The following is a 12,500-nucleotide window of genomic DNA, read 5'->3' as shown; positions in this document are numbered from 1 at the left end:
CTTTCTGTTTTGTCCTCCTCCTCCTCCTCCTCCTCCTCCTCCTCCTCCTCCTCCTCCTCCTCCTCCTCCTCCTCCTCCTCCTCCTCCTCCTCCTCCTCCTTTCTCCTCCTCCTCCTCCTCCTCCTCCTCCTCCTCCTCCTCCTCCTCCTCCTCCTCCTCCACAGTCCTTGTTAATATAGCATCAAGTTTTAATCAGTTACTCAGTCCTCCTCCTCCTCCTCCTCCTCCTCCTCCTCCTCCTCCTCCTCCTCCTCCTCCTCCTCCTCCTCCTCCTCCTCCTCCTCCTCCTCCTCCTCCTCAGTAGACACAAGACCTGACTAAGATAGCAGCACCATACTGCATAAGAGAACAGTCATAAGCGCACACACAACCACCCCCACCACCTCCATGTGCACCTTCCATATGCACATGGGAATAGCTGTGTAAATATTGACGTATACATACACAAGCAAATGCTGTACACACTAGAATGCATGTGTATTTTTTTCTTTCTTTTTCTTTTTTTCTTTTTTACATTTTCTTTTTTTATTTCTTTGCTTCTTTTTTATTTTTCTTGCTGTTTTTGGTATATATATTTATATTTTTTTTTACATATATTTTTTGTTGTATCAGTTTATTTGTTTATATTTTTTTGTAAGTTTCACAAGGAAGTGTCATGTTTTTCATTTTATTTCCTATTTTTTCATTTATATATTTATTTTTTTATTTACTTTGATTTGATTTGATTTCTGTTTTAACTATTTTCTTTCTTTCTTTCTCTATTTATTTTTTATCTTGTGCATCTTATTGTATACATATTAGTTATATTTCCTTTGCATGTTTTCCTTTAGTTTTTAAGGTTATAGTTTTGTTCAAAGATTTAAGATTTATTTTAAGGAATATTTATGATTGTGCATTTTTTCCTAATTTGTTCTTTGTCTTTATGGGAATAAGCTTTTTCTTTCTTTCCTTTCTTGCTTTTGAATAAGCCAGATGTTTCCTTTTTGCAATAAGCCAGCTTTATTTATTTATTTTTATCTTTTCAGCATGTCAAGAATTTGCTTTCCTGTGAAGAGAAATTTTAAAGATATTATTTTGAAATCCACCATTATTTAAGTTTCATCGTGCATATTTCCTTATGTTTCAAGTCCAGAATTGGTATATATTATTTCAAAATCTACTATTATTTCAGTTTCATTTAGATTGCTTTTTATGCCAGATCCAAAATTGGTACATACAAAAAAAATCTGTTGCTTCTTTCATTCATTTGATATTGTATGAATAAGTTCGCCCTCACATTCCTTATTTAGAGCAAAACAATGAAGAAACACCATTAGAACCTGACAAACAGTCTCTCTGGCCTTGAGAAACAATTGTGGTGAGAGAACAAAGCTTCAAGAACACCACTCGATCTCTAACTCTCTCACACACACCCACACACACTGACACACAGACACACAAATATGATAAAGAAAGCTATATGTTCAAGTGATATCAAGAACCAGCCTCCCACATTGAACTAATGGACTTTTGGAGTGACTCAAATGAAGATATGGTGACAGCAGACAGTGTACACATGTTTACAAATATGTATAAATATACAATTACGTAAACAAACACACACACACACACACACACACACACACACACACACACACACACACACACACACACACACACACACACACACACACACACACACACACACACCTCACAAAGCAACACAGCAACGCAGGCAACATAGGCAGCACAATTTCTCCTTCACCATGGAATGTTTATGTCACACTGCCTTGCTGAGTGTTTTGTGTGTACATACGTATGTGTATGTGTGGCGCCCTCACCAACACTAGACTCAGGCCGTGACACTCTGAAAAGCAAAACATTTCAAGAAGGCATTCAGTTGAGCACCACACAATACAGTGAGATGGGAAATTTACAACACATAAGAGATATTAAGTGAAAACTACTGGAGTGGATGAGATTTTTTGGACATTAGAGAAATGAGAACAATACTTAGAGAAAAACACTTACTCTGATGGAAATTAATAAATGGAGTCCCACAAGGATCAGTGTTAGCTCCAGTAATGTTCTTGATATGTCAGTCATAGAGAGACTAGTATTGAAACAAACTTAATGAATGCATTTGCTGATGATGCAGAGCTTTAAGATGATAATAAATGATGATAATAAATGATGACGAATGTGTTGACTGATGAAACTGTGTGTGTGTAAGAAATATTTATAGTTTTAACCCTTGAAATCTGGGTACTTTATTGGAACTTATTAATCTTACTAGGCACTTTTAGGTCAAAATATTTTCTTGACACAGCACAGCTTGCTGATTTGAAGGCAGCACACATAAAGCTTAATAAAATCATGCAGTCTCAGCTTCAATGAGAATATAGAACAGCAATCACACTTAGAGGGTTGAAGATAAATATAACAAATAATAGTAGAAATAAAAAAAAAAAAAAAAAACAGACAAATATATAAATACAAGGGCACAAGAGTAAATCTCAGGCCCTGTACACAACAAACAGATAAATACAAACATACACATTCCCCCCCAAACCCCCCACAGCCCCATCTCCCCACTAAGTCTCCCAGAACAGTACAGACCCCTTCCGAGCCCCTCGCCTCCCCAACTCCCAACCCCAAAATGTGAAGCGATGAGGAAGGGGCACTGAATATTAGTTTAACTTACAATGTGGAGCTTTCCCCATTCCCCCATTCCCCAATTACCCCCAAAGCAACAACTTCTCCCCAACTGTGATCCCCAATACAGCCCCGACCCCCACCCAGTTCTAGTCTTGCCTGGCCCGTTGCTCAGAAATTTATTGTCCATGCAAGGAAAGTTTCTAGCATATTTTTAGAACGCAATGCCGATTTCATTATTTTTTCCCGCCATTTAGCGCCTGTGGGAAATTAGCACTAGTGATAGTTGTCTGTGTGTGTGTGTGTGTGTGTGTGTGTATGTGTGTGTGTGTGTGTGTATGTGTGTGTGTGTGTTTGTGTATTTGTCTGTGTATGCCGGTCTCCATGCACAACAGGGTTTGTGTGTACATGGTGTGTGTGTATGTGTGTGTGTGTGTGTGTGTGTGTGTGTGTGTGTGTGTGTGTGTGTGTGTGTGTGCATTCATCTCCTTGTCCATGTATGTGATGAGGTTGTACTGTTAAGGTGCCCACACACCCCCACCTTCCCCAGCCCTGCAATGCCATGGTACCACCAGTGCCTTCCAGGGCTCACATACACTTGGCACTCTGTTCGTGTGGCCCGCAGTGGTGCCACACAGACATCATTACAAACCAGTTTATTTTCTTACAGTTTCTTGGATTATTTTTTTCTGTTGTTGTTGTGAAAGAGATCTTATAACTTTTTTTTCAATTTCAAGGGTAACTTTTTCCAGTGTTGCTATGAAAAGATCAGTTCTGTCTGTTTATTTGCAAATTCCCAATCTCAACAACCTCAAGCAATAACTAAACTCCATCTAAGAACACAGTGCCAGTACAAGGCAGCACGAACAGAGCGCCCAGCATGTGGCACCCTGAAGGCTAAGATAGGCATTGCATACACCACACTGAGTACAATACACCTGTGTCTTGCATACGTGTCAAATCCAACTCCCTTTACTGTACTCTGCATCCCCTCTGAGGCAATACAAGTCCAGCCAAGTCCTTCAGGCTAAGACGCTCACACACACACTCAAGGTAGGGACGCTGTGATGGGAGATCTGTTTGAAGGTGGACAATTTCAAGGCACTCCCATCTCTCCAGAGCTGCAGTGCCAAGGTTTGGGTGCCTGTGGGTGTCTGTGGGTGCCTGCTTGTGGCTTTTTACATGAGGGTCAGTCTGGCTCTAGCACACTTATAGGGAAAAGTGTTTGTGCTTTGCAAAGATGTATTGTTAGGTTAGGTTAAGTTTGTTTGTGTTGTTTTGTGAGCAAGTGTGGTTAGGTTTGTTTTGTGTTTGTTTGTGGTGTCAGGACTAGGATTTAAGGTGAAGAGGTGTGTTGGTTTGTGATTAGGTTGTTTTGTGTTTGTTTGTTTGTTTGTTTTGTCTCTGTGGTGTCTGGACTGAGTTACATTGAGAGAAGTCTGAAAATCTTAATATTGTGGATTTTCTTGAGCTTTTATTTTCTATTGTATTATGAATGCTTTTTTTTCAAATTTACATTACTGAGAGAATTTAAAAAGCATATATTATCTTTTAAAGCACATGCCTGGCATTTTTTTTATTTCTGTAATATAAAGAACCATAGATGAAAACTTATTTACTTTGATATCTGTGAGAAAATGGAAAGATTCTGCCTTCATCTTCCTTCACCTTTTGAGTTTTGAGTTTTGATAATATTAACAACACACAAGGGTAAGGAAGATGCAGAAAACACTACAACATTATACACACAGACATACACTTTAATACAACAAACAAGAAAACACAACAAAGAACCAATAATAACAATAATAACACTTAGAAGTGTATGACACACACACACACACACACACACACACACACACACACACACACACACACACACACACACACACACACACACACACACACACACACACATGCACACACACACACACCAAGAGCAGCAGTGTGGTTAGGTTAGGTTAGTGTGGTGAGGCAGGGTTGACTAAATGGAGCCGCACTGAACCTCATTTAAATCACAAGGAAAAGGCTCATGTTATTTATGTATCTCTTGATGTATTATGTATTTAAGCATGGTGTGTGTGTGTGTGTGTGTGTGTGTGAGAGAGAGAGAGAGAGAGAGAGAGAGAGAGAGAGAGAGAGAGAGAGAGAGAGAGAGAGAGAGAGAGAGAGAGAGAGAGAAATTATATGTGTGTGTGAGAGAGAGAAGAGATGTGTGTTTATGCGTGTGTGTGTAAGCAAGAGAAATAGAAAGTAATCATGAGTTTGAGTGAGTGTACATGTGTGTGTGTGTGTGTGTGTGTGTGTACTCGTATGTGTGCATGAGTGTCTCAGCCTCTCCTGTGTCACACAGTCTGGCATCGTTCCATCACTCGCACTGTTTACTCTCTACCACACTGCATCTTGCATGACTAACTATAAGGTTATACATGTAAGCAAGTGTCTTTAATATTAACTACTAGCCTTATATTTACTCAATTTCATTGCTAAATAAAACTAAACATTAAAAAAAGTAGCTATCTTTACAAGGATCTAAATGTTATAAAAAATGTGTCATAATCCAATTTTAAGCCCTTTTAGACATCAAACTCCACCATCAAGGCGTCGTAAAGTTGAGAGTAAGTCCTTATTTTTGTCCCATTGTTCATCCCACCAGGCTCACCACAGCCCCCCTCAGTGGTGGCCTGCCCCTGGCCCTCCCTCACACGCCACCATGCCAGCTCCACACTACTCATGTCTAGTTCCAAAGCCTGTATTCAGAAACATTCTGCTCCCTCACCACAACTACTTTCAAAGGCTGCAGAGATGATTAACTGGATTCTCAAGAGTGTGTTTTCCTGTTCAAAGTATACAAATCTCATTAAGCTTTTGCTAGAATCATAAAAACACTTCCAAAATGTTTTGCTCTCACCACGACTGTTTCCAAAGCTACAGAGATGATTAACCAGGTTCTCAACCAGGTTTCTCCTTAACCAGGTTTCTCCTGTTGATAATGCAGAAATCTCATTAAATCTGTCACCAGAATTATTAAAACTGAAAAAAAAAATAATAATAACTTCAACTAGAGCCCTTTGAAAGTAGTGGAGGTGTGGTGCTGAAGTGTTTAGGATACAGGCCTGAAGTGTATGAGGGAGCATGAGGGAGGGTGTATAGTGGTGATATATGCTCTTCCTCACACTCCCCTATGCTGTGTTAATAGTTGTAAGGTGTGTGAGGGAGCATAAGGGAGGCTACAAGTGTTATTATTGGTATATAGAAGTACTTCATCTATAGGTTTGCTTAGTGATAGGTTAGGTTTATCTGATGAGGAAATTTAATGTGTATTTTTTAAGGGTGTTTGTGTGGCTTGAGTTTCCAGTAGGTGTTTATCTTGTGCTGTGTGGCGTGTTTTTTTGCTTCCACTAAACCCACACCACATTAGAAGCCACTTTAGTTTGTTGATATTTTTGTTATGGTTTTAGTGAAGGAGTGATGGTATAGGAAGGTATGGTATGGTTTAGTGATGGATTGATGTGTCTGGAGGAAATAAGTATTCATATACGTTTGTTTGATTATGGTTCTGTGAAGGAGTGATATGTCTAGAGGGAAATATAATGGCTGTGTAGGAAGATGCAAGTTGAATAATGGAAATATATATAAGTTAAAAGATCATTATATATTTGTCAAATACTCTAGTGTGTCGAAACTTCATTGATATTTGGGAAGATTTTTAAGTTTCAGAGTGACAATAGAATATTGTATTCATATACGTACATACAACTTTTATTTATTTCTCTTATATACATCTTAGTGTGTCAGCAAGCCTAAGGAAAACAGACAGGAAAATGCAAAAAAAAAACATCATCTTTAGTGAAAACAGACAGGAAAAACAGGAAAAACACACACAAAAAAAATCTTTACTGGAAACAGAGAGAAAACACCAAAAAGTATCATCTTTAATGAAAACAAATAAGACAAAACAGGAAAACAAAAACAAAAGAACATAAACAAAAGAACAAATAGAAAAAAATACAAGAAAACACAAAAAAACACCATCTTTAGTAAAAAAAAAATAAAAAATAAATAAATCCTTATTCTTATCTCTAGGAGAAAAAAATAAAAAAAACAGGAAAATCAGGAAAATGCAAGAACTCACAATCTCATAATATTGTCATCATGGCCGCCCCTCTCACCTTTCCCGCTTACAGACCTGCGGCTCTCCCCTGAGGTGTACAACCAGCTGAGGGTGCTGCAGAAGAAGGCTAAGGAACTGCGCACTGACGTCAGGAACCTCCGCAAGACTTCCCAGGCCAATGCTCTTACTATGAAGGAGTTACTTAGGGACACTATCAGCAAGATTACGTAAGTCACCCCTTGTTAATATTTTTTTCTGCTCCATTTTCTTTGGTTTCCCCTTGTAAATGTTTTTTTTTCCCTTTTCTGTTTTTTTATTTTACTTTTTCTTATTCTTTGTTTTTTTCTCTTTTTTTTTTTTGTCTCATTCTGTCATTCTTTGATTTTCTTTTAATGCTCTTTTCTTTTCTTCATTTTTTTTTTGCCTTTTTATCTTATTCTTTAGCCTTTTTCCTTATTCTTTGGCTTATTCTCTTATTCTTTGTTTTCCTCTTAACCTTCTCTCTTCTTCTGTTCTTCATTTTCTTTCATTCTTTGTTTATTTCATATTATTTGCTTTTTCTCTCATGTGTGTGTGTGTGTGTGTGTGTGTGTGTGTGTGTGTGTGTGTGTGTGTGTGTGTGTGTGTGTGCATCATGACCTCTCTTCTTCTCACCCAAAGTATAAGAAAAAAGCCCCAAAAATTAAGAAAATGAGAGACAAACAAAGAAAAATAACAGTGTCTCTCAATAAGAAAATGAAGGAGAGGAGAGAATAAGGCAGTGTTGCTTCCTCAGGTCGGTGCTTCAGTCTAATGAAGAGAGCTTACTGCAAGGCACCTCGGACGCCGAGAGGGCGAGGATACAGCGGGAGGAGGCATCTTACCGGCAGGACATGAACAAGCTGGACAAGGACCTCTGGTATGTAGGGACTTGTGGGTGTGGCAAGGCTTTGCACTTAGCCCCTTCACTGTGATACAAAACAGTTAACAGAAGTAATGCTTAAAGTCAGAGTAAGCCTGAGTAGCTGTGAGTCATCCCCATTGAATATTGCTTAGTGTTTAGTGTGTTGGTGAGTGTTCCTAAGTCTTCCATGTATTGCAGTGACCTGGAGTTGAAAGTGGAGGAACTGCGGAACAACGTAATCAACCGGCGACTCCGTGTCAACATGTCAGATGTGGAAAACATGGCACTTATCCTTTCTAGGTCAAGGTGAGGCAGTGGAGGGGTGGACTGGGAGAGGGGTAGGAAGTAAGGAAGTGAGTAGGGAAGAGTGATAAACAAGTTGAAGGGTGGATGGGTGGACTGGGAGAGGGGTAGGAAGTAAGGAAGTGAGTAGGGAAGAGTGATAAACAAGTGGAGGGGTTGAGGGGTGGACTGGGAGAGGGGTAAGAAGTGAGGAAGTAAGAAGAAAAGCCTGATAAATAAATGGAGTGGTTGAGAGATGGATAGATAGGGATGTGGGATGGAAATGGAAAAGATTAATAGATAAATGGATAGGTTGATATACTGTAGATAGATAAGTGGACAGGTTGATAAGTAGACAGGTAGATGGGCTCAAATTTCCTTAGATTAACCTGTGAATGTCTGTAGATGAAGATAAAATTATTATTATTATTATTATTATTATTAGTAGTAGTAGTAGTAGTAGTAGTAGTAGTAGTAGTAAGGAGGCAGTAGACACCTGCCGAAACAATAATTACTCCCAGTGAGGTCTAAAGCACTGTTCAGTGGGTGCTGTGAACTTATCATTAAACCCAGCTGTGACCTCACTGAACGTTTCCCTTTGTGTCTCACAACACAAGGGGGCAGTCACAGTCTGCCCTCTAAAGACAACTCTCTTCCTCCACACAAAACTACAAGCACCTAATAACACACACACCCTTCACTCAAAAATTTTAAAATCATCATGGCGACTCCTACACCAGCCTCGGAGTCCCCATCTGGAGAGGGGATCATAAATGTCCCCAGGTCGGACTGCCTTTCTGTTGACGACTGTAAGTGTCTTGACACCCCCTTCAACTTTTTCTTCATTAACTTGTGCAACATTCGCGGTCTAAGATCTAATTTTCAATCTGTAGAACACCACCTCTCCTCTTCTAAACCTCATCTTTTCCTCACTGAAACTCAGGTGTCTGAGGCAACTGACAGTAGCCCCTTTTCTGTTCCCTCCTACTTTCTCTATCCTCATTTTCGATCCAAAGCTGGATGCTGCGTTTATGTGTGCAATGACTTAACCTGCTCTCGTGCCCATGCTCTTGAATCTTGCGAGTTTTCCACCATATGGCTACGACTACAGAGTCACTCTCATACTAAATTTATCTGTGCTGTATACCTCTCACCTAACTCCTCTGACTATAAGAAATTCTTTGACTACTTAACTTTCAAAATGGAGCACATTCTGACTCTCTTCCCTTTTGCAGAGATCTCCATTCTTGGAGACTTCAATGTTCACCACCAGCTTTGGCTTTCCTCTCCCTTCACTGACCATCCTGGTGAACTAGCCTACAACTTTGCTATCCTCCATGACCTAGAGCAATTGGTGCAACACCCTACTCGTATTCCTGACCATCTTGGAGATACGCCCAACATTCTTGACCTTTTCCTAACCTCTAATCCTTCTGCTCATGCTGTCACCCTTTCTTCTCCGTTGGGCTCCTCCGATCACAATCTCATATCTTTATCTTGTCCTATCACTCCAATCCCTCCTCAGGATCCCCCTAAGCGAAGGTGCCTCTGGCGTTTTGCCTCTGCTAGTTGGGGTGACCTGAGGAGGTATTTTGCTGATTTTCCTTGGAATGACTACTGCTTCTGTGTCAGAGACCCGTCTATGTGTGCCGAGCGCATAACAGAGGTGATAGTGTCTGGCATGGAGGCGTACATTCCTCACTCTTTTTCTCGTCCTAAAGCTTCTAAACCTTGGTTTAACACAGCTTGTTCTCGTGCTATACATGATAGAGAGGTGGCCCACAAAAGGTACTTAAGCCTTCCATCACCAGAATCTCATGCACTTTATATTTCTGCCCAGAACCATGCCAAGTCTGTTCTCCAACTAGCCAAAAACTCCTTCATTAACAGAAAATGTCAAAACCTTTCAAGATCTAACTCCCCTCATGATTTCTGGCATCTAGCCAAAAATATCTCCAATAACTTTGCTTCTTCTTTCCCTCCTCTATTTCAACCAGATGGCTCCACTGCTATCACATCTATTTCTAAAGCTGAACTCTTCGCTCAAACCTTTGCTAAAAACTCTACTTTAGACGATTCTGGGCTTGTTCCTCCCTCTCCTCCACCCTCTGACTACTTCATGCCACGTATTAAAGTTCTTCGCAATGATGTTTTCCATGCCCTCGCTGGCCTAAACCCTCGGAAGGCTTATGGACCTGATGGGATCCCTCCTATTGTTCTCCAAAACTGTGCCTCCGTGCTTGCACCTTGCCTAGTCAAACTCTTTCAGCTCTGTCTGTCAACATCTACCTTTCCTTCTTGCTGGAAGTTTGCCTACATTCAACCTGTTCCTAAAAAGGGTGACCGTTCTAATCCCTCAAACTACCGTCCTATTGCTTTAATTTCCTGCCTATCTAAAGTTTTTGAATCTATCCTCAACAGGAAGATTCTTAAACATCTATCACTTCACAGCCTACTATCTGATCGCCAGTATGGGTTCCGTCAAGGCCGCTCTACTGGTGATCTTCTGGCTTTCCTTGCTGAGTCTTGGTCATCCTCTTTTAGAGATTTTGGTGAAACTTTTGCTGTTGTCTTGGACATATCAAAAGCTTTTGATAGAGTCTGGCACAAAGCTTTCATTTCCAGACTACCCTCCGACAACTTCTATCCTTCTCTCTGTAACTTCATCTCACGTTTCCTTTCTGACTATTTTATTCTCTTGTCATTATTCATCATTGACCTTCTAAACCAAACTTCCTGTCCTATCCACTCCTACGCTGATGATACCACCCTGCACTTCTCCACGTCTTTTCATAGACGTCCAACCCTTCAGGAAGTAAACAGTTCATGCAGGGAAGCCACAGGATGCCTGACTTCTGATCTTTCTAAAATTTCTGCTTGGGGCAGAGCAAACTTGGTATTGTTCAATGCCTCAAAAACTCAATTCCTCCATCTATCAACTCAACACAACTTTCCAAACAACTATCCCCTCTTCTTCAATGACACTCAACTGTCCCCCTCTTCTACACTGAACATCCTCAGTCTGTCCTTTACTTATAATCTGAACTGGAAACTTCACACCTCATCTCTAGCTAAAACAGCTTCTATGAAGTTGGGCATTCTGAGACGTCTCCGCCAGTTTTTCTTACCACCCCCCTGTACAAGGGCCTTATCCATCCATGTATGGAGTATGCTTCACATGTCTGGGGGGTTCCACTCATACTGCTCTTTTAGACAAGGTGGAATCAAAAGCTTTTCATCTCATCAATTCCTCTCGTCTAACTGATTGTATTCAGCCTCTTTCTCATCGCCGCAATGTTGCATCTCTAGCTGTCTTCTACTGCTATTTTCATGCTAATTGCTCTTCTGATCTTTGCTAATTACATTGCATGCCTCCTCTTATCCCATGGCCTCGCTGCACAACACTTTCTTCTTTCTCTCACCCCTATTCTGTCCACCTCTCTAATGCAAGAACTAACCACTATTCTCAATCATTCATCCCTTTCTCTGGTAAACTCTGAACTCCCTGCCTGCTTCTGTATTTCCACCTTCCTATGACTTGAATTCCTTCAAGAGGGAGGTTTCAAGACACTTATTCATCAATTTTTGACCACTGCTTTGACCCTTTTTTGGGACTGGCATTTCAGTGGGCATTTTTTTATTAGATTTTTGTTGCCCTTGGCCAGTGTCCTTCCTACATTAAAAAAAGAAAAAAAAAAAAAAACTAAACCCCTTCACACACCCTTACCCCCCCTCACCCCCCCTCACCACCCCACCATTCCCTCAGGTGGGTGACGGAACAAGCAGTGTGGTGATCCTGGCAGGGGAGATGCTGGCGGTGGCTGAGCAGTACCTGGAGCAGAACATGCATCCGCTTATCATCATTCAGGGGTACAGACAGGCCCTCGACCATGCTCTGGAGGCCCTTAAAGACACCCTCAGGTACTTGGGGGGCTGTGGGAGGGCTGGGGGGGCACGGAGAGGAGCTGTTGGAGAGGAAAATTGCAGGATGTTAAATTTTCAAGTTTTTTTTATGTATTTTTATGTTTAAATTGTTGAAGTGACCCTTAAGTGACCCTAATGACCTCTTCCCTCCTCCCCCCCTCTCTCCTCTCCCCTGCTGGTGGCCCTGGGCAGAGAGGTTTGTAGATGTGAAAATTTTAAGTGTAATTTTTTATTTTTTTCTGTTTAAACCATAAAAAATGCCCCAAAATGACCCTTAAATGACCCTCTAATGACCTCTTATCCCCTCTCCCTCTACCTCTGTCCTACTGGGGGTCCTGGAGGAGGGGAGGTTTGTAGATTGGGGAGGTATGGGAGAGAGGTGTGTGTGTGTGTGAGAGAGAGAGAGAGAGAGAGAGAGAGAGAGAGAGAGAGAGAGAGAGAGAGAGAGAGAGAGAGAGAAATCAATTAAAAACAAATTCAACAAAAACACCAAAAAAAAAACACCCCTTCTACACCTACACACCCCACCAGACACCCCTAGACCCCTTCACACACCCGTGCCACACACCCCCAGACCCCCGCTGACCCCCTCGAACCCCCACAGATCCCGGGAGGAGCCATTGAAGAGAGCTGTGTGCTGGACGGGATCATGATAAACAAGGA

The 12,500-nt window shown here is 41.0% G+C and overlaps 2 protein-coding genes across 13 annotated transcripts in view; both read left to right on the top strand.

The window, feature by feature from the left end:
- Positions 1–12,500, top strand: part of LOC135097057 (coiled-coil domain-containing protein AGAP005037-like) — a 113,671-nt gene that overhangs the window by 101,091 nt on the left and 80 nt on the right. For 7 of the 12 annotated variants that reach the window (XM_063998826.1, XM_063998817.1, XM_063998815.1 and 4 more), the window contains one exon: positions 6,822–6,959. Coding sequence is in view for 3 of the 12 variants with exons in the window: in XM_063998828.1 (XP_063854898.1) it covers positions 6,822–6,975; positions 7,524–7,646; positions 7,830–7,937; positions 11,680–11,707 (413 nt within the window). In the remaining 9 variants the exon portion in view is untranslated. Of the gene's footprint in view, positions 1–6,821; positions 6,976–7,523; positions 7,647–7,829; positions 7,938–11,679; positions 11,835–12,441 lie in introns of those variants that run through there. The other 5 variants (XM_063998822.1, XM_063998818.1, XM_063998823.1 and 2 more) reach the window with 3 other exon arrangements.
- Positions 11,722–12,500, top strand: part of LOC135097038 (caskin-1-like) — a 2,600-nt gene continuing 1,821 nt past the window's right edge. The window contains 2 exon segments of the mRNA XM_063998803.1: positions 11,722–11,880; positions 12,412–12,500. The exon segment at positions 12,412–12,500 is cut by the window's right edge and continues 130 nt beyond it. Coding sequence (XP_063854873.1) covers positions 11,722–11,880; positions 12,412–12,500 — 248 coding nt within the window.

Source organism: Scylla paramamosain, unplaced genomic scaffold (assembly GCF_035594125.1).
Source record: "Scylla paramamosain isolate STU-SP2022 unplaced genomic scaffold, ASM3559412v1 Contig11, whole genome shotgun sequence".
Taxonomy (NCBI): Eukaryota; Metazoa; Arthropoda; class Malacostraca; order Decapoda; family Portunidae; genus Scylla; species Scylla paramamosain.
The sequence above is the reverse complement of the archived record's forward strand: the minus strand, read 5'-3'. Positions and strand labels throughout refer to the sequence as shown.